General features: G+C 39.2%; 1 protein-coding gene across 1 annotated transcript; it reads left to right on the forward strand.

Annotated features, from left to right (window-relative positions):
* Positions 1 to 214: 214 nt before the first annotated feature.
* Positions 215 to 4,649, forward strand: wfikkn2a (info WAP, follistatin/kazal, immunoglobulin, kunitz and netrin domain containing 2a). The gene is made up of 3 exons (XM_084744809.1): positions 215 to 915; positions 1,977 to 2,293; positions 3,254 to 4,649. Exons 1-3 carry the CDS (start codon positions 694 to 696, stop codon positions 4,452 to 4,454), a joined length of 1,740 nt encoding a protein of 579 aa, XP_084600935.1. The 5' UTR covers positions 215 to 693; the 3' UTR covers positions 4,455 to 4,649.
* The last annotated feature ends 17,869 nt before the right edge of the window (positions 4,650 to 22,518 follow it).

The following is a 22,518-nucleotide window of genomic DNA, read 5'->3' on the forward strand; positions in this document are numbered from 1 at the left end:
ACTACACAATAATTTCTTTTTGCTAAAAGTGTAAGATGAAGTCTATTAACACTCAGGTGAAAATAAAGAGCTATGTGAGTGTGCAACACTTTTTTATAAGCTCTATTCAGTAGCTTTACTCCTATTTTTAAAAACTGTGAACATCCAGAATCTTTAGATCATGCACAAATTGTTTCAAAAAAATGTTATCTACTATACTTTTTCGAGTATTGTTAAATATCTCCTCCTTTGCACCGACTTTGCAAGCGAAGGGTTAAGGCAGCCAGTGCCTTACGCACAGGTGTCTCGCCAGTCCTCTATGAAACAGCGCCTGCAAACTGGTGGCGAACTTTTTTTTTTTTCTTTAATTAAGTTGATCATAACTGTAACTCAGCTGGGATTTGCTGTCCGACTAGACAGGCCACTGTAATTCATGTAGTTAGATCTTAAGTGGGTTTGCGCCGCAGCCCTAATCTCTTGCTGCTATTAAACGTGGAGCGACTAACCTGGAGAGCTCTCCACATCGAGCCCGGTCCGGCACGCTCCTCTTTTCGCTCTTTTTACGCCGCGTCTGATTCCAGAAGTTAGAAAAATAATAAGGCGACGCTTTGAAGTCAGTTTAAAGAGTTTTTTGAAACTTCAAAGTCGAGTCGAACCTGTTGGATTTTCGAGATTTTTTTTTTATTTTAGTGTCGGTTCTGTTACGCGTCGGAGATGTGGTGGATGCTGTTTCCGCGATGGATTTGGTTTCTTGTGGGACATTATTACACGATTACACTCCTTTATTTGGACAGCTGCCGTGTGAGAGCAATGCCCATGCCCATGTCAGTGTCCAAAGTGGTGTACTCTCACGCAGGTATGTGTCCGAACGACCTGAACCCCAACCTGTGGGTGGATGCTATGAGCACCTGCATGCGAGAGTGTGAAACTGACCAGGTGAGTTGACCTGCATCTATCTATCTATCTATCTATCTATCTATCTATCTATCTATCTATCTATCTATCTATCTATCTATCTATCTATTTATCTATCTATATCAGTTTCCAACAAATCCTGTTTTCCTTTACATCATGCATGAGCTGTTGCATGGGGGTTAAAAGAAAAATATCATGCAGCCACCCAAAACTACAAACAAAAGCAGTCTTAGTGATTATATAATATTTTACATGTTGCATTGCAAGTTTTTATTCATTTTGTGTCATGGCGACCAAATACTGGTCAAAACTTGCACACTGAAAACACAGTGTAGTCTGCAGGTGGCGTTTTTGTTGAGATTAAAGGGTCACTTCACCCCAAAATCAAAAATAAAAGTTTTCCCTCTTACCTGTAGCGCTTTTTATCCATCTGGATAGTTTTGGTGTGAGTTGCAGAGTTCTGGAAATATCGTCCATACAGATGTCTGCCTTCTCTTGAATATGATGGGACTAAATGGCACTCAGCTTGTGATGCTCAAAGCACAAAAAACAAATTTGAAGCTTTCCAAAAATCATGACCCAGTTGCTCGAGATAATCTACAGACCTTGTTGTGAGCAGTTTCATGTAGGAACTACTTTCTTTCGAGTAGTAAGAAAGAAGTTTTTGTCGATTCTGCTGCAGAAAGAAAGTAGGTCCTGCATGAAACTGATCACAACTAGATCTGTGAATTATCACACGTAACTGAGTTGTGATTTTTGAAAGAGATACTGGTTTTGAATTTTTCTAATCTATTTTGGGTGCTTTGAGTACCACAAGCTGAATGCCATTCACTCCCACAATGTTGGAGAGAAGGCAGATGACCGATTACACCAAAACTGTGCCACTCACACCAAAAAATACATAAATAGCTCTACAGGCTAGGGGAACAGAAGTATTTTTGATTTTGCGTTAAACTGCAAGATATCAAACATTTTCTCTGTTTTATGCTGTATTCCAATTCAAACTGTGTTTCGGCTCTAATAAAAGCAAAACAAATATGCTGTTATGTGGTACAAAAGTTTTGTTTCTTTCCCAACTTTAGGACTGTGAGTCATTTGAGAAGTGCTGCCCTAATGTCTGCGGTAACAAGAGCTGTGTGGCAGCACGCTATATAGACATCAAGGGCAGCAAGGGCCCCGTTGGAATGCCAAAGAGCGCCACCTGCGACAAGTTCATGTGCTCCCAGCAAGGGTCCGAGTGCGACATCTGGGACGGCCAGCCTGTTTGCAAGTGCCGGGACCGCTGTGAGAGAGAACCCCATTTCACCTGCGCGTCTGATGGCATGACCTATTATAACAAGTGTTACATGGACGCAGAAGCCTGTTCCAAGGGTATCTCTATCTCTGAGGTCACCTGCAGGTAACATGTTAAGTATTTTAGATCTCTTACCTTTTGTTTCTGGTGTTATGAGGTAAAGTTGCTTCACTTTAGTTCTCAAAATTAAGACATCTGAAAATCACAACTTTCTTTGTGGCTGTATCAGAAACATGAATGTATTCTGTGTGCAGTATGTCAGTTAAAGCTGCAGTAGGCAATATTCTTTCATGATAGTTTTGGATGACCATTACATGTCACTAACAATATTGAACTGAATGGTTTCTTTAAAGTATAAATGGAATGAAAAAGGCCCTTTTAACCCTTTAAGATCGCATCCCCAAGTCATATTATGAATTTATTTAACAATATATGCCTAAAACATTTTTTAAAAATACTTTAATTTTTATTTTTATATCAAAATCATGGAAAATCTGATAATTTCTTCTTCCTGTAAAACAAGATATGACAGGTACTTATGTTAGCTAGGACCAACCAGTTTTAACTGTTCATATCATGACAGCCACCTGTCAACTTTCAGCAGAGCAGGGCACCAAAGACAATACATTAGTTAGCTTGGTAGCAACAGCAAAGTAAATCCCTATAGTTTTTAAAAGAAACTGGACCAGGTCTGAACCAAACAACCAGTCAGGGTTATCCAGCATATAACTAGCCAATCACAGTGACTGTACAAACAGGGGTCATCCATTTTCTGCATGTCTTTCTTTGGAGTCAGACATAACTAGCCAAGTAGAAAAGACATTAGTTTGCTAGTTAGTTACAACAACTGACAACCTTGTCATTCTGCTTCAAAGCCCATCAAAATGTGTTTGCATGTTTGGTGCATCATCTGGTGGGAGGGGCTTAAGAAAGCATTAAGGGGTAACAGAGAGAGGTGGAACGTTTCACATTTTATATGTTCAAATTGCCTACTGCAGCTTTACATAAGAGTCTTTGACATGTCCTGGCTCTGATTAACTCAGTTCTCATCCGCCCTACCTACAGGTACCACCTGACCTGGCCAAACACCAGTCCAATCCCTGCAGAGACCACCTTACATCCCACCACTGCCCTCCAGACCACCCTCCCAGCTGACATCCAGCTCCCCACTATACACAGCGGCCCAACCCAGCAGGCTGTTTTTGTGGGCGAGACAGCCAGCTTCCTGTGTGAGGTGTCTGGGAAACCACGTCCGGAAATCACCTGGGAGAAACAACTGAAGGGCAAAGAGAACACCATAATGAGACCTAACCATGTCCGAGGTAACGTGGTGGTCACTAACATTGGCCAGCTGGTCATATACAATGCGCAACTTCAGGATGCCGGCATCTACACATGCACAGCCAGAAATGTTGGGGGAAGTGTATCATCACACTTTCCCTTAGTAGTGATCAAAAAAGAAGTAAAAGGTAAGAACGCAGAGGGCAATAGTACCAACCTACCATTTCCAGCTGAAGAGTGCCTGAAGAGCCCAGACACAGATGACTGTGGAGAAGAGAGCATAAGCTGGTACTATGAACCAAAGAGGAACAATTGCTTCACATTTACCTACAGTCAGTGCAATAAAAACCGTAACCATTTTGACACCTATGAAGGGTGCATGCTGTCATGTGGAGGAGAGCTGGCGGCTCCCTGTAGTCTACCAAGCCTCCAAGGGCCTTGCAAGGCCTATGAGCCTCGCTGGGCTTATAGCAGCAGCCTCAAAAAGTGCCAGTCCTTCGTGTACGGAGGCTGTGGCGGCAACGAGAACAACTTCGAGTCTAAAGAGGCCTGTGAAGAAATGTGTCCCTTTCCAAAGAACCACAACTGCAAGGTGTGCAAACCCCGAGGCAAGATGGTCACCAGCTTCTGCAAGAGCGATTTCGTGATCCTCGGCCGCGTGACTGAGCTGACCGAGGAGCAGGAGTCCGGCCACGCTCTGGTGACAGTGGAGGAGATCTTGAAGGACGAGAAGATGGGTCTGAGGTTCTTTGGCAAAGAGCCTTTGGAGGTGACTCTTCTGAACATGGACTGGAACTGCCCCTGCCCCAATATCACCACAGCCAACGGGCAGCTCATCATCATGGGGGATGTTCACAACGGGATGGCTGTCCTGCAGCCTGACAGCTTCGTGGGCTCCTCCAGCACCCGCAAAATCAGGAAGCTTCGTGAGATTGTCCATAAGAAAACCTGTGATTTCCTTAAAGATTTCTCTGCCGTCCAGTAGAGTCTCAGTTATGCTGTTTTCTGATTATTCCAAGCTACAGTGACCTCACCAGTCCGACCGACTGCCAGTAAACACAAAACTAGTAACTTATCTGTAAGGCTGGCTTTACACAGTGAAACTTTCACACACCTTTAGTTGGTTGAAACTCAGGTGAAGTTACAACTGAGTTGCATGGTATAAAGTACACTGCAGCACACTTGTCCGACACTGAGTTGCAACAGTTGCAAAACTCTCAGCTTTGTGAGACTATCAATCCAGTCCTTGAAATCAACCGATTTCAACTGATTGACAATGGCTTATCACCAAATATTAAATAGACGAATGTCCCTTGCTTGCCAAGCTACAGTTTCACACTGATGTCATAAGGGGCCAACAAAGAGCCTCTTATTTATTTATTTTCCTTGAATCAAAAGGGCCAGTGCACTCACAGGAGCCTCACTGGACCAAGCTCCTTGAACAAAGTGTGAAATGATCCACTGGTTTATCTCTTGAGTTGCCAGTAGGTTGCCTTGACATTATGAAACAAAGTCAGCCAGTGCAAGAAGATAAAGTGCGTTCCAACACGTTCCAACTGATATTATCCAGCAAGAAGAATGTATGAAATAAGATACAAAGATGCAAATGTGGTTGCAATGGCACAACCTACTTGACGCAATCTAGTGAGAAAACAGTTATTATCAAAACAAGTACCAAACTAGCAAGCTAATTTAGTGAAACTCATTTTTTAAATTGTGTTGCATGAGACTAATTATTTCTGAACTCATTCATGCAATTGTAAAGTTGCATGGAAGTTACGTTTCATGCTAGTAGCAACCTGCAACTAGTCGCATGAAAGTTTCACGTGGTAAAGCCGGCCTGACATTGGAGGTTTTGTTGTCTGTTTCAGATGTTTTTTCTTCTTTACTTTGTTCCTTATTGCTCCCAGAAAATCACTCCTCATAGTGTTTAATCATGTCACTGATCATTTTTTAGCAATTATTTTCTTCACAGATGCTGTCTCAAAAATGTCCTAATAGCTTTTTAAAAAAATAAAATAAAATAGAATCCGTTTTGATGGCCACACCTAGGGTACACTGTCTGGAAAAGGCAGGTAGAGTAGTATTAGTAACAAGCATTTATTTACCCTGTGCAAATTATTTAATCTTTTACTAAAACTGCATTATAGATTTCCTCTCCAAATGTTATCTTGAGTACACTAATATCATTCATTTAGCGGTATATTTTAATCTGATTGGTACGTTTGCTTTATGTTTTTGTGGGTTATTATGAAAATTACATTGTGTAACATCAGTCATGAGCATCTGAGCTCACAAAAATGCAATTTACAAGCCTCAGTTCATGTACCAGCACAAAAAATAAGCAAATAAGCTCTTTGGTTCCATCTTTTGTGGAATCTGTTTTGATAAGTTTTAATTTACAATACAGAATATGTATATGGACGTCTGTCCTTTGTATTTATCGTATTTATATGTGAATGTAATTACATAGAGAGCAGACATATTTTTATGTTATCTATGATATATTAGTGTCCATTAAAACTTTTATGGAACATGATGACAAAATGAATAAAGATGATTTAGAAAACACGATGCTTTGTGATGTTGTCCCTGTGTTGAAGACAAAACGTGGTCACAGCTTATGAAAAGGCTCATGAAGGCAGGCAGTGCATGTGCTGCTCCATGGTTGACATCCCTCCATCCATGTCCTCCTCCTTCCACTTGTATTTCACACAACACACACACAGGGCCCGGGCTGAAGCAGGTCACATTCCAGCCCAGCTGTGGTGGCCCGCAGAGCTGTGTGTTGTGTTGTGTCTGGGTCTGGGGCCCTCGCATAGCACACACCCCACCGGCCATCCATTGGCCTTGGGCGGCCCCTTTCATGTGCAAGAGGCCGGGGTGAAGGGGAAGAGGAGGAGGAGAGGGATGTTGGCTGATTCTCCCTCTTTCACTCACTCAGTTGGCCACATCTGTCTTAAAGGGGCATAATAGAGAACAGAAGAGGTGGGAAAAGAACACGCATTCTTTACTCCAGTAGAAGGACAGATAAAGGACAGAGAGAAAAAAAAGACTGGTTAACGTAGAAGAACAGGCTCTGAAATGTATTCAAAATATGAAAGTAAAAAGTCTCCCACTAAAGGACATTTCCACCAGCTTTTTATGTGTTAACCTAACTAAACCTTACCATTTCTCCACGGTCAAGTTGCCCTCTTGTTTTTGTGTTGCTACAACGTTTTGATCTTGGTACTTGAGGGTGCTGATGTCTCATGTCTTCAGCGTTGTTTTCATCTTATTATGTCTTTTTTTGTCATCTTGGTCTTGTTATGTCTTTTACATTGTTTTTGTCTTATTACGTCTTTTATGTTGTTTTTATTTGGTTACGTCATTTTCGTCTTGTTACAGCTTTAACATTGTTTTCTTTTGTTACATCTTTTATGTCTTTTGTCTTGTTAAATCTTTTACATCGTTTTGGTCTTGTTTGGTGTTTCATGTTGTGTTTGTTTTGTTATGTCTTTAACGCCAGCTCTTTCTTGGCTCATCTTCTCTGTTGCTTTTGTGTGGTTACACCATTTTTGCCTTGTTACATCTTTACGTCCTTTTCATCTTTTTACGTCTTCAGCGTTTTGGTCTTGTTATGTTTTTAAAGACATTTTTGTTGTTACGTTTGTTACTTCTGTCATGACTGTCTTTGTTTTGGGACACAGCACAATGATATGTTTTGTCTTTAATATTGTTTTCATCTTGTTACAGCTATTTTTCTTTTTACATTTTTAATGACATTTTCTTATCATTACAACTTTTACACCGCTTTTGTCTTGTTACATCTTTCTGTCGCTTTTATTCTGTTCCTTCATTTTCTCCTCGTTATGACTTTAATGTTGTTTTTCGTCTTGTTAATTCTTTTTCGTCGTTTTTTTCTTGTTACGCCTTTAATGTCATTTTTTTCTTGTTACATCTTTTATGTTGTTTTCATCTTGTTACATATTTTCATCTCATGTCGTACGTGATATGTACATATGGATACACCAAGGAATTGTCTTTTCTTTGTATTATTGTCCCAGCTATTTAGGTTGAAATCAGACAACAATGCAAAATAAATATAATAATTAATTCCCCTCAGACACATTAAAACTAAAGTAACAAGCCTTTTTTAAAAATGTAAGGAGTAGAAAGTGCTATTTGTGTTCAAATGTAGGTACTAAATGTAAAAAGTTGTCAGAAAAATAAATACTCAAGTAAAGTACAGATACCTGAAGGCTCTACTTAAGTAAAGCAACTAAGTATTTGTACTTTGTTGCTCCCTCCTCTGCAGAGCAGAAAACATTTCTTGAGAATTTTTAGGTTGTCATGCTGGAGTTTGTGGCTAAAGTCTGGTGTGGAGGAGATAAAGAAAAATGAAAACCCGACTGAGTTTGCAGGTGCAGACAGTTACTATGTCAGGTGGAGCTGTGGGATACCTTCAGGACAAAATGAGTCGCCAGGACCAGCGGGGCATACAGGAAACAAAACATAAGGAGCCAACTAGCCACCGAGTGTTTTCCCCCTTCCCCCCTTCTGCCCTTGTATCCCCTTCTCTAACCCCCTTCCCTCAGCCCTCTTCCTCAACTGTCTACCCTCTCCGGCCCGGCAGACAGCAAGCCTTGGGCGGCGACCTCTGACCCCGCTAATGAAAAAGAGGCCACCAAGGAAAAGGCCACTTTCATTAGAACTGTTGACAAGTGTTAAGTGACTGGCTGAGTTCCAGACTAGCTCCACACGGCCCCCTTGATGCCCGGCACATCACAGCCGGCAGCTGATTTCAGTATCAAGTTCACTTAGAGACCACCAGCCAGGCAGCCTGCCAGACAGACCATAATAATAAGCCAGACAGCGGCAGGCACAAAGGGGGGGCACAATGCCCTCAGTGACACAGTATCAGTGACGAACTTGCTGGAGTTAAGAGAGATGGCGATTTTCTTTCAGGATAACTAAAAAAGGCACTGATTGCACAACAAGTGTACACTAACTTTTATGAACAAGTTAGGTGAAAAGAATTTAACAAAAACTAAATTATTTTTTCATAACTAACATGAGACTTTATATATAAATAAGAGACAGTTCACTTACTTGTAACTTCCAACCGCTCTCATCTTCCTTCCAAACCTCATCCTGTTTGATGCAATCGCTATAAAAAGGGTGCTGTGGATCATATATGATGTGACGCCTCTCAACCTCCAGTCCAGGGATACTCTGGCTGTTTTGTAACTAAAATAACTTGGTCAAAGGACTGACAGATGACTCAGATATTTTGCTGCATTTAATAACTGCAACTGTATTTTACTTGCAAATACACATTAAGCAGCTGGAACGTCCTCCATCTGCATTTAGGATCCTTTAGCATGAAATACACATTTATGGGATCAAAATCATCCACATTTCCTGCGTGACTTTTGCTCCCCTGCAGCTAAATGTCGTCTTCCTCTGCGTAGCTCGCTGTCTGTTCCTGCTGCAGGATGCTCACCCTGAAACACCATCAGGTAAAGATCGGCCTTCTCACCAACGGCCTGATTTATTCCATCACACAAAGCTGCCATATCTGCAGGGGGGGCGTTTCCACACATTTCTGACAGTGGCACTGATTTATGCAGAGGTGGCATGCAGCATGAGCACACATGCACACACATAAATGCACACATTAATGTAGCAATTCTCATATCTACTTTACATATTGCAAACTTTACAGTATCGTAGAGTTTCTTATTCTTATGCACAACAGAGTGACACCATTCAAATATAATAGAAAACTTCCATACTATAAGGAAATTACTCTTCCTGTGAGACTCCTAAACTCATCCTCCACACTCCATCATGAAATAGTTTAATTTTTATGATTTATTATTAAAATCATTTATGAATGCATTAAATAAGCTATATTAACCTATAAAAAATAAATTAAAAGTAGGCTACATACAGAAGAAACAATGCACACTTAAAAATACTCATCAAACAGTTGACTAAAGCTAAGATCCCGCCACTCACTGGACATGTAGCCAATCATACTTGAGGATAATGGGGTGGCACTTGGGGTGGCCAGTTAGATTTCATGGGTGGCCAGTGTCCCCCCATGCCAACTTCATAGAAATGCCCTTTTATGTCTGTCCTGGAAAAACAGTGTGAATCAATTTGTTTCCCTTCTGAATCAGAAGATGGTCACCTGGCTGGCATCCTCTTGGGGACCAAGGCCTAAAGCTGAATATCCCTGCTCTAGTCTTCACTGTTGCCTGCTTTGATGAGGGTTGATGCCAACCCCATAAAATTTGCTGGATCTGCCTCACACATTTACCTCTGTCTACCAAAGTTACTACAACATTCAAAGCAATGCTGATATTGCAGCTCAGGACACTGATTGGAAAATTGATAAGGTCTATTCTATTTATTACAGAAAATCCTTAATCAGTTCATGGGACAGTATCAAACCGACAGCATCATGTTTAAATCTGCTGTATGAAGTTTAACTTTTTAATGTGCTGTTGTCATGTTAAAAATAAACGTCAGAATTAAGACCACATTCAGTCGATCAGTAATATTCTGTTAGCATTCTTCTTCTCCTGCCTTAATTGCAGCAACAGTGTTGCTTTTTGCCGTAATATATTTCTTATATTTTCCATAGCTTTTCATTATAAGAACTTGTTTATCTTGACTGAAGTGGGCAGCTTGAAATCAATTCACTTTGTGCGGAAGAGGAGTCAGTTGGTGCAGCAAATGCCCCTTTTGATGTGAGCAAGCACAGATTCTGAAGAAGAAAGTCTGAGTTAACAAAGCAAGATGATAACCACTGTTGTGATACCTGTTATCTCTGAATGGGGTTTTAGGTTTTGTCGAGCCAGCTCATGCAAAGAAAAACTGGTTGTGTTGAGCTACAGCCCTCAGCTGTCTTTGTGGCCGAGGAAGGAACACACTGTTGTAGAGGCAGCAGTGAACATATATAGTGAGCAGGTCAAATCAAATAACACACAAGGAGAAAACAAGATGGATGCCAACTACAACTAATACAAGACAAAAACTGACTACAGCCTGACCCCCCTCTGACTTGGCAGCACATGGTTCAGTCTGATGAGTTGGCTTTCAGATTTAAGAGTTCCCACCCCTCAGATGCACCTTTTGCTCAACCAGGAAGTGAACCGTCCCCAACAACAACAGTAAGTCAAAGACAAAGAAACACACGGTTAATATTACAGAAAAGAGCGTGTTTAACCCCATGGTGTAAGAATGTGTGCACTCCATTTAAACAGATACAAGCTAATTAACAGGATTCACATCAAACAAACTGTGTCATGTGAATTGTTTGTGGTTGGTTGACTGCAGATGAAATGAATCTGTGGAGGTGAGTGTGAATGGCTGTTAGCATGTGTGGGTGTTAGCATGTGTGGCTGTGGTCAACAATCATTCAGCACTCTTTTTAAAGACACCACTCGTACAGAGCAGCAAAATATTCTTTGCATCTCCAACCATTTACAGAAATGTACCAAAAATGGTAAAACTGCTGCTGTTAAATGTTTAAAGGGACATTCATCTCCAAATCTGTCTCTCTTCTCTTGAATATACTGGAAGTAAATGGCAATGGAATTGCAGTGAAAAACAGCAGTGTCGCTTTCTCCAGTTTCGTGTAGGAACTGTTTTCTTTCTGCAGTCGTATCTACAGGTTTTTTGGAGGGTTACTTTAAAAATGCATTCCAAATCATGAATTACCTGTTAAAAAATGTAGTTGGTAACCTGATCCAAGTATCACAATATTAAAGTGATGCAATTTGATTACTTTCCATTACTTTTTGTCTAGATATAAAATATAGTGAAACTGTATAGGGGGCAGTTAAAGTCATAATATGTTCAGGCCTGGACTGTTGTCAACCATGTGAAGTTTCAGAGAGATTCGACCGTGTAATGATGAAGTTAATACAAATTCCTGTGTTTTAGTGAAACATGGAAGTTTGCCATGCCGTCATGGCAACGCCGTTTGATGATACGTCACAATTTTCACAATATAGCATATAGCATTATATAGCATAGCAAGGTCTTAAGGCCTGTCTGACCAGATTTGAGTTGGATATGGTCAACCTGCTAGGAGGAGCACGTCAAAGCCCAAAACATGTTAGTTTCTGTTGCCTGTGCGTTCTGATTTTTGAGCATGTCAGTGGAACGGGCTGCGGGGTTTGCAGTTTAGAGGGCGTGGTCAAATGGCTTGGCCATTCCACCGCCAAAACCTATATCGGACAAAATTTTTCACCACAACTATCAGCACATTTAGTCCTTCAAAACTGTACCTGAAGAGGACAAAAGAGCAGAAGAATGTGAGCGAATCCAACACCTACATTGTACACTACATCGTATCATTCAGTGCTCGGGCCCTAATGAAATTTTTTTGGGGGAAAAGTCAGATACCAGCAGCATTGTATTTTTTAATTCAACAAAGTTATTGCACAGATCAATTTGAAAACAGTCAAAACGACTGCCTCTGCTGTTGTAGTGTTACAATGTCAAAAGTTGAAGACATGGATTAAGAGAAAAAGGGTATGTGAGAATGAGACAGTGAGACTTTGACCCACTTTACATGCAGGTGGTTCATCTTGATGAGCTGACATGTGCACACAGAGGGGAAAATTATAAACACACACTCACTCACACAAGCACGTGCATAGATGCACTTATCTGTTCTCAGATTGTATAAGCAATTTATAGTATAAAGAAAAGCTGGACTGGTATTGCTTTCCATTCCACTAAGAATCATGAGCTGTATGTTTATTTAAACTGCATTTCAGTTTAATTATGTGACATTTCCAACCCATAATTCTACTGAATTTATTTCCAGTGTATTGTTTTTATTGACATTAGAAAAAACTATGTAACTGCTCTTCGTGCAATAAATGAAGTTGTCCACTAGGTGGCAGCACAAGACTTAACTAAACCTGTGACCAAAATGAGAAACTGTTCTAAACATAACTGTTGCTTATTTCTTGGATATGTTTCATATATTTATTAGAAACTTTTTCATTCATGAGTAGCAGCTGATGGAAATTTATCAAAAATATATAAAACATGTATATGTAGTATTCACCAAGTCAGTTTTGGAATTGTAATTATGAAAATTTCACTTCCTCTCAGTGCAGTTTCACTTTTTTCAGGAAGAAAATAAGCATTGCCATTTTGAAATATGGTTGGATGAGGCGGATCAAAGCACTAAAATCAAGAAAATAACAGTTTGTGTTTGAAGCAGACTGAAGTGAAACAGATTTGTTTCAGCTTCCTCTCACACTTTACGGCATTTAGGTCCTAAAAATACACAAAATAAGTAGTCATAGTGAAAATTGCTTTTGCTTTTATAGTACATTTCAGCTTAAATGTGGATTTTATTGTGATTTCCTGTCTATTACACACACACACACACACACACACACATACACAGTGTCACTTGCTCAATGAATGCCTCCACAAGCAGTCAGCCAGATGGTCTGGTAGATTGTGCCCAATGCACTGGATGTGTGCTTGTACTTGATGTGTGCAGCCACACACACACACACACACACACACACACGTACGCATGCACACAGTGTCAGTAGCAGCTCTCCAGGGCACAGCTGGTCTGTGTGTTGAGTTAGACCAAAAATTTGCCAGATGGGAAGGGATAGAGAAGAGGAACAGAAAGTCATGAATTACCGAGATAAAATGTGGAATACCAGCACACCACATTCACACTCTGGATAAACCCATGCATGCACGTGCACACACAAACAGAGTGAGTGCAGTGGATTAATGTCGCTGGTACGTGAGGAGTGTGAGTAGGAGTAGGATGTTCTTTGCATACACACACAAAGGACAATTCATGTTGGAGCAGACAAAGGACACATGACACATTTTTGGGATTGCATGCTTAAACAAACAGGTTGGAGGATGGAAGATGAGACACAGTAAATATAGGAAAGGAGAGATAATAAAAAACAAGTGCAGGAGGGAGGGAGGGGATCAAGAAAGCTAAGGAGGAAAGAGAAGAGGACAGAGGGAGGACATAGAGGAGCGGAGGGTATGGCAGGGGCTGGGGTGACCGAACGATGAAGGCAGAAAGGTCATCGTAGCATAAGGAGGGTGTAAATTGTCCAGAACATAAAACTGCTGCTGTCGACTCTGGGGGATTCTTTTTCCCCCTTATCTTTCTGCTTTCTAAAAATAGCTGCTCAATGTAGGGGGAAACTAGGACACTGTTACCTCTCACATTCCTCTGTTGTTTCCATGCCTGCTTTTTTACATTGAGATAGACTAATGTTTTCCTATATGTGTATATTAGTCTGCCTTGTAAGCCTGTTTTTGTGCTTTTCAGTCGTACATATGTCCAGTGTAACATTATGATGGTCAGTTTTTCAACAGTGTGATTAAAGTCATTTGATAATGTGCAGGAAAGTCTAGTCATGGTTGTAGTTCTGCCAGGAGTGAAAAAAACAAAACAAAAACCAAAACGGTACATACATAAATCAATAATCACAAAAAAATATTAAGACATGTCTGTTTGATGTTACAACTAAGCATTGCTAGTTTATCCAAAAAATGACAGGACAGTAGTCCCTTAGACCTCGGAAATAAGGCAGTTCTGTAGCATCCATCAACACCCCTTTTTTCACTTTCTTCTTTTTTCATTATTTATGGAGGGAAATATTTCATCAGTAATGTTAGCATCTAAAAGTGAAGCTTGTAACACACCTAAAAAGTCAGTCATGTAATAAAGATTTTGCACATTTCCTGTCTATCAAATGTATTTTCAATATACTCTTTAATATTCTACATGACATATGAAAAATAATAGACAACTATGGACAACATAATAGAGGTCAAGGGTACTGGAATTTATTCTATTTTCATCCAGTGTACATTATATATAAACATTCTATATAAATATGTGCTATGACAGAATTTTTCTAGTCCTTTTTTGAGATTTTGCAAATGTTTTGTCTCTAATTTCTTTCTTTTTGTTACTCTCTTAATTTATTTTATGCTGTTTTATGTTATTAGTTATGTATGTATGCATGTGTGGGTGTAGATATTTACATGTAGTGTACTATGTTACTATGTTAATCGCTTTAACAGTTGAAACTGTGTTGCTGTTATTCATGGCCAGGTCTCCCTTGTCAAAGAGATTCTTGATCTCAGCGGGACTAACCCGGTTAAATAAAGGCTAAATGAAGAAATAAATAAACAAAATATCTTAGAAAAGCAATACAGTTAAAAAAAAAAAAAACAACACGCATCTGGTCAAATTTCAAGTTTTTACTCACCTCACCCACGCGTGGTATTCAGTTGGTTGCAGTCAACTGCCTCACCACTAGATGCCACTAAATCCTACACATTGGTCCTTTCATATACAAACTATAACATCAGCAGCCTCTTATGTGAAACTGAAATGTATACAGTAAAGCAGTTTAATTATTAGAAACCCACATGTTGAAAATGGAGTCTGCTGCACTAACCGTTTCAAATGTGTGGGTGTTTTTTTTTCTGTATCAGCAGGTGGCAGGTGCATTACGACCATGCAGCAGATTCACTTCTAACATTCTCCATGCACCCGCTTTAGTGTGAATAATAACCATGTTATTGACAAGGAATAGCAATTTTCTCCATGAGATTACAGCCTCGCATGTCGCTCTGAACAAACCTGAGCCCTCTAATTATCAAATATAGAGGGGCAAGTACTCTAAATACCGCTTGAGATTTAAACATGTAATTGTACATGCCACGACATGCGACTGAACACAAATACAGCATGTTGGCATGTCAGAATTAATGGATTCAAACCATGGAAAAGCAGTGCAGAATCAAAACAGTAGGAAACCAATGCGCTACCAAACCACCAGAAAAGTAAGCCATCATTATACCACTCACCACCAGAGTATAGACACCACCAACACAAATTCTACTTTTGCATGTACTGCATTACAATTTACTTGTGTGTGCAACATAGACTGTGCAATTAATGAATAAAGTAAAAAAGAAAACTAAGTGAACTAAGAGGAACTTGTATGTTTACAAAAACCAGAGGTGGGAAGTAACTATGTAATACTTTGTTACTGTACTTAAATAGAGTTTTCAGGAATACTTTACTTGAGTAGTTATTTTTCAGACAATGTTTTGCTTTTACTCCGAACATTTAAACACAAATATCTGTACTTTCAAGACCAACTGAACCTAAACAGATGGAACAATAAAACACAAAAAAAGACATTTTCTTGGTGTATCCATCAGTGCATATCACGCACGACAGATGTAACATGACAAGAAGAAAATAACAAGAAGAAAATGACGTAACAAGACAAAAAAGTGTAGAGGTAACAAGATGAGGAATGATAAGAAAACAAAACAGATGTAACAAAACAAAAAAATGACGTAAGAGACGTCACAAGACAGAATAGATGTAACGAGACAAAAAAGACATAAGTATAAAAATGACAAGATGAAAAGATATGAGGACAAAATAGACAAGGAAAAAAACAGTGTAAAATATGTAACAACATGAAAAACAACGTAAGAGACCTAACAAAACACAAAAAAGTACAACAAAACGTAACAAGACAAAAGAGACATAAGACAAAAAACAAAAAGACAAAAAACAATATAACATAAAAAGATGTAACAAGACAAAAAAAAATGTAAAAGACAACAAATTGTAAGAAGATGAAAAATGAGGTGAAAGAAGTTACAAGATGAAACAGATGTAACAGGACAAAAAACACATAACAAGACAATTTAAAAAACGGTAAAGACAAGAAAGATGTAACAAGACAAGAAACGCTGAAATAGGACAAAAGAGTAGGGGTTTCAGGTATCTATCCTTGAGTATTTATTTTTTCGGACAGCTTTTTACTTTTACTTTGTACATTTGAAAAAGACATAACAAGAACCAACGTAGGCCTAAAAGATGTAACAGGACAAAAAAGAGCAAAAACCAAAAAAACACAGACATAAGGTGATAAACTAACAAGATGAAAACAATATAAAAACTTTTTACTTCAATAATTTGAGTGTATTTTTTAGAGCCTGTACTTTTACATTTTTGCTTGAGTAAAGAAGTTAAATTTGTAGTAAATAAGTATTTGTACTTGTACTTGTACTTGAGTACAGACTGTGTGGACTTCTGCCACCTAGATAAGACCGAATGAAAAACAAAGTTGTAGAACAATTAAAGGAGTTAATCTGTGGAACAGTCTTGAAAATGAAATAAATATAATAAAATATAAACTGGAGGTATAAACACTAGTGTGTAAATGAAGTTTTGTTTGGGACTTTTGAGTATGACCAACATACAATAATACGATATAAATACAAACTGTTTAATTAATGTTAAAAGGCTAGGCTTCAGTACAGTTGGTCTTGATTTGATTTGATTTATTTACGCGTGTATTTGAGTTGTAAGATTGAAAGTGACTGAAATAACCGAAACAAAAAGTAAACTAAAATATGCCACAGCCACAGGTTGTGTCGACCATGATGCACTTCCTTGCACATGCATACACACATACACACACCCTATAAGACAGAAACATGTGCACTGAAGCCTGGAGCTTTCAGTTTGTGAAATTTAGATGCGCTGTCAATGTATGCAGGGCGACTGTCTCTTTAATGAGATGTCACACCGCCAGCCTGGTTTTGATTCATGTCATACGCACACTTGCTGATAAATGCACACACAAACGTATTCTGCACGCATGCACCTCCTTTGTCCGTCTCCTGTGACAAATCTGTTTGTATTTGTACGGAAATTCAGAGATAATGCAGATGTGACGTTGTCTGTTTGTGTGTGTTCACTGTGAATGCAAAAGTGAATTATCTGTGAGAACAGAAAAAGATGCAAAAATTGGTTTTGGTGCCACTTATAGTCGAGGGAGGGAGAAAATAAAAATGCAAACAGAAGTGACACAGCAGGAGAGAGAGAGAGGGGGGGGGGGGGGGGGGAGTGGCCAAAAAAGAGACAGAGGAAGGGAGGGGGTGGGGATAAAGGGATGCTTGGGACAAAATGTTCTAATCCCAAACCAACATCACAGAGAGTTACTCAGGGATTTCACATTGTTTCCGTTTTGGGCCGTTGTCCTAGCGTGACCCAGCAGGACAGCAGCAGAGATCAGCTGCTATCAGGAGTGGAACAAGAAATATGAGTCAAGTGTAGGTGTGACTGTTCTGAATTATCTGAAAAAAAAAGAGAATCCTCTGGGAGGGGAGATGAAGGGGAGGACACAGGAACTATTGGTGAGACAGGGACGTCTCTGAGTCCTTTCAAATGAAAGGGGTGACGTTATCAGACAGAGGACGGTATCAGAATGAGACCAGGAGATGACCTTCTCACATCAAATGTTTCGCTTAAAGTTGCTGCAGATTAGCTCATAATGACCCTCCCGTTCATTAGCGGGCTTGAGATGTGTGCTGGTTCACACAGCAACACACACACACACACACACACACACACACTACACATCATTACCAGTGCCTGGCAGTAACACAGCTTTGTAAGCTGTTACAGTAATGTGTGACTTTTGTTCAAAGTGTAAGAGATTGCTAATTGAAACTTATATTACAGTTACAAATCCTACTCTCTTAGAAATAGGGGTTCTAAAAGGGTTCTTCATGAAGAGCTGAGGTTGCTTTTGAAGAATGTTTTTTTTTAAAATGAAGTTTTAGTCAAGGTTCTTTGTAAGTCTTCAGCACCCTTTATGGAAGAAAGAGTTCTTCATGAAATGTTGAAATTTAGAACCTCCTGAGCGGGTTCTCAATAAAACTCTTGGAGAGTATAAGGGTTCTTGGCAGAACCTCTTGGATGGATTCATGATAAAACCCTTGGAATATTAAAATGTTCTCTGTTGGACCCTTTGGCTGGGTTCTGGAGAAAACCATAAAATGCTTTGTGGTAGAACCCCCAGGGTGAGTTCTTGTTAGCACCCATAGAAGGTAGAAAGATTCTTGATAGAACACCCAGAAAGGTTTCTGGGTGAAACCTTTGCACCATAGAAGTAGACCTTTTCATGGTAGGTTCTGGGTGAAACTTTTCACAGATGGTTCAAAGTTTAACCCTTTATGTTGGATTCTACGTTGAACTCCTTGAAAGGGTTCTACCAAGAACCAAAAGGGGTTCTTCTGTGGGGAAAAGCCCTTTATGGTTCTAGTTAGCACTTTTTTCTCTAAGAGTGCAGCAACCCTCTATTACTTTGACCCCTTAATAGGACACAGGACCTCTGCAACCGAGGCCACCATGTTGAACCACCCTGTTTCTACAGTAGCCCAGAACGGACAAACAAAACTCTGGCTCCAGACCAAATTGTTGACTGTTAACATCATGCAAACAACAAAAGCGACTTCCAGGTAGACAACTATGAAGTCAAATAAGGGTCATAAAGATTTTCCTTGTTCTGTTCACAAGCTCACAGTTGAAATGATTTTAGCCCTTTTTGAGCTTACTGGGTGGACAAACGTGCATTTTATCCTACGCTGATACAATGATTGTGTCAGTAATTGTGCATTGTATTACAGTATGTCAACTGTCTTTACAGTATATTATTAATACCATAAAATTACAACCTGCTTTGGGACAAAACCCCTAAACCTTACAGTAACAAAAAGGAGAAACATTTTCGACAGTTTAATACATCTGAATATGTAACATGGCATCATGAAGCCAAAACATCTATAAAAAAAGATTCAGCTGTGTGTGTTGTGTTTTATGTAGCAAGAAATTACTTTTTTTGTTGTTTTAACAAAATGGTTAACTTTTTTCTATTTATAATAGTTTCCTGAAACATTTGCATATGGACGTCCTGAAGTTGTATTAAAAGGCACATCTCATGGAGGAAGACTGAGTAACTAATCTAAAGTAATGTTGATGTTATTAGTTATATTTGCTGTTGAGTAAATAATAAAATGTAATATATGTCATTAGAATGTAATATGTAAATGATTATTTTTTCTTGTACTGTAATTGATTTGTATTTCAAAAAACTGTTGTTGGTCCCTGGGTGTCATGTGACCAGCAGCGGAGCCCTGGATCTTGCTTTAATTGGACCCGGAGGGACTGTTCTCAAGTGACCCAGAGGTAGTGACTGCTCTTCACCTTCCATCAGAGCTGTGTTATCAGGATTAGTTCTGCAAATTTAGGCTAAAAGTTTAACACAGAGTACCATGTCACGACTGATCACACCAGCAGTCACCTCCACTGTTTAGTGAGATGAAGATGAAGGGAAGAATAAGCCTCTTTAATGGCCTCAAGTGTTTGGATGCTCTTCCAACCAGCTTCATGTGCATCCCACATGCATTTGTTTATTATTTAATTTCACTTTTCTTAACTTAGGAGTTACAATGAAAGCAACAATCCCGTAGTTATTACATACTTATTGATATGTTGCTATGTTTTTAGTACTTCCTAACAATTGTGTACATTTTTGAGCAATATCTCATCACAAAACCAGATTATAAACCTGATTCTTCTTCCAGTTCTAATACGAGGACTTTAAATATGTTTAAAAATTATATTTGACTGAAATAAATACATGTACTGATAATAAAGGCTAAAACCGACCAAACAAAAACATTGATGTAAATACAGATTTGTTAGCTGCATTGGTAGTTACAAATCGTTCAAAGCTGAAGTTAAATAAAATTAAACTAATATCAGTGCTGCCATGTTATGTAAAATGCATAATAACAATAATAATAATGATAATATAATAATATATGTGTATGTTTTGCCCATTACATGACTGGCTGTTTTAAAATACAGTACAGCAGTTTCAAATGTTTTAGAAATGATTGTACAACTTAAATAATGTGTATAATTCTGTAAGTTATACTGTAATTTCTCTCCTGTATGGAAATAAAAATTTCATCAGTTACATTTCTGAGCTCATGCAGACTAAAGAGATTCCGAGCAGAAGCCAGCCTGTTTTTGTTCATGATGAAAATCTACCAGGCCTTTCCTCATTGACACAGACCACATGGCTGCGCCGTGGCTGTAAATAGCGCCGTTTCTGCTTACGGCCACAATGACTTCACTGCCCCCGTTGCTGTGGCACCTGAGGGGCCAGAGGATGCAAGTCTCAGCTGAAATGTTATAAAGGTCTGCAGACACTGGAGGGAGTGCTAGACTGCTGCCTGTTAGAATGAGGTGAAGACAGAGGAAGTCGGTCTGGACAGTTTGCTTCAGGTCTGAGCTGTTGCTCAATTTCACGTTCTTCTTTACAGAGACAAGCACAGACAGAACCATTTAGACTCAATCAATGATACTGAATCTGCTAAACAACAGGGACATTTGTCTTTACAGTATTATGTTGAGGGGACTGCAGGTAAAAATATCACCTTATTGATTTATTTTGTTAAATTCACCAGCTGGTCGCCAACTGTGTCTGTGCTGTTTGTTGCTGAGCAGATGGTGAACGGCAGGTTTTTAGAACTTTTCCATGAAAAAAACAGCTGCTTGATGATTCTCTGTAGCTTCATCACACCCTTAGAAATAAAGGTGCACACTAGAACCAGAAAGGGTTCTTTAGCCTGTCCCCATGGGAGAACCCTTTCAGAGTTTTACCTAAAACCCAATATAAAGGGTTATGCCTAGAACCGTCTGGAAAAAGGTTCCACCCAGAACCCTGTCTGGGAGTTCTATCCAGAAGTTTTCAGTCTTCTGAGGGTGCTAACAAGAAACCCATCCAGGAGTCTGTTCTACTGAGAACCCTTCAAACTCCAAGGGCTTTATCTAGAACCCATTCAGGTGGTTCTACCAAGAACCACTGTATATCCCAAGAGTTTTATCTAGAACCTACTCACTGGGTTCTACCAGGATTCTATCAAGAACCCAACCAGGGGGCTCCACCCAGAATCCTTTTTTATTCCAAGTGTTTTATCAAGCCAGGGGTTATATCAAGAACCTGTTTGTGTTCTAAGAGTTTTATCTAGAACCCACTCAGGTGTTTCTGCTGAAAACCATTTTATATTCCCAGGGTTCTATCAAGAACCCATAAAGGGGGCTCCACCAAGAACCCATTTATATTCCAAGGGTTTTATCTAGAACCCATCTAGGGAGTACTATTATATTCCACAGAACCTTGAATGAATCCTTGACAAAACAGTTCTTTGTGGATTTCAATAATCATTGGAGAACTCTTTCTTCCAAAAGGGGTTATTTGGATTTGCCAAGAGTTCTTAATGGAACCCTTTAAGAGCCCTTTCTTTAAAAAAAAGGGTCCTTCAGAGGCAAATGCTTCTGGATAGAACCTCAACCCTTCAGGAAGAACCCTTTTGGAACCTTTATTTCTAAGAGCGTATGAGTAATCCTTTTGCATTGTCACATATATTTTTACTATAAAAATTTGGATTATACCTGCTTTAAGGTTGACTTATGCAGTCATATCTTATACTACCATTTTTAACATGCAGCTGATACCATGCTGAATTTTAAAGCTGCCTCTGCAGTGTTTTTAAATTGAATATATAGTCTAAGGAAATAACAGACAAAATAAATACATTAATAGATTGATATGTGATTTACAGTTTTTTCCTCCCACTGAAGCAAATAAAAAAGTCTTTCTTTCCCTTATTGTATTTCTGTTAATGATACTATCCTTGACCCAACCCTGTTTGTTGCCATCTTAGCATTTGTAGCATCTGAGTAATGTTGGTCCTTACATAATAAGTCATACTGATGCCCTAATTTAGCCCACAGGGGGCCCATGGCGTAGTTGAGAAATATGTACGTCAGATAGTTTCCTTAGTAAGTCATCATCTCCTAAAGACTTTTCCCTGAATAGACACAACCTATGGAACTGTTAAGAGTTTACAGTCCGTCTGTAATCAGCTAATGATTTTAACATCATCTTTAAAGGGACGGTTCATCCCCAAAACGAAAAATACATATTTATCCTCTGGCCTGTAGAGCTATTCATCCATCTAGATTTTTTTTTTGTGTGTAAAATGGAGAATTTTGGAACACCAACAAAATTCTCAGAAGCAATGTCTCTTTCCAGAAATCATGACCCGGTTACTCAAGATAATCTACAGACCATTATGTGAGCTAG

Source organism: Lutjanus erythropterus, chromosome 19, assembly GCF_056507025.1.
Source record: "Lutjanus erythropterus isolate fLutEry1 chromosome 19, fLutEry1.hap2, whole genome shotgun sequence".
NCBI classification, from domain to species: Eukaryota; Metazoa; Chordata; class Actinopteri; order Lutjaniformes; family Lutjanidae; genus Lutjanus; species Lutjanus erythropterus.

Bases quoted from the DNA above. Each gene is read 5' to 3' on its own strand.
- wfikkn2a (XM_084744809.1), top strand. From the start codon at position 694: ATGTGGTGGATGCTGTTTCCGCGATGGATTTGGTTTCTTGTGGGACAT. The intron at 916-1,976 runs GTGAGTTGACCT...TCCCAACTTTAG, and splicing joins GAGAGTGTGAAACTGACCAG to GACTGTGAGTCATTTGAGAA. The intron at 2,294-3,253 runs GTAACATGTTAA...CCCTACCTACAG, and splicing joins ATCTCTGAGGTCACCTGCAG to GTACCACCTGACCTGGCCAA.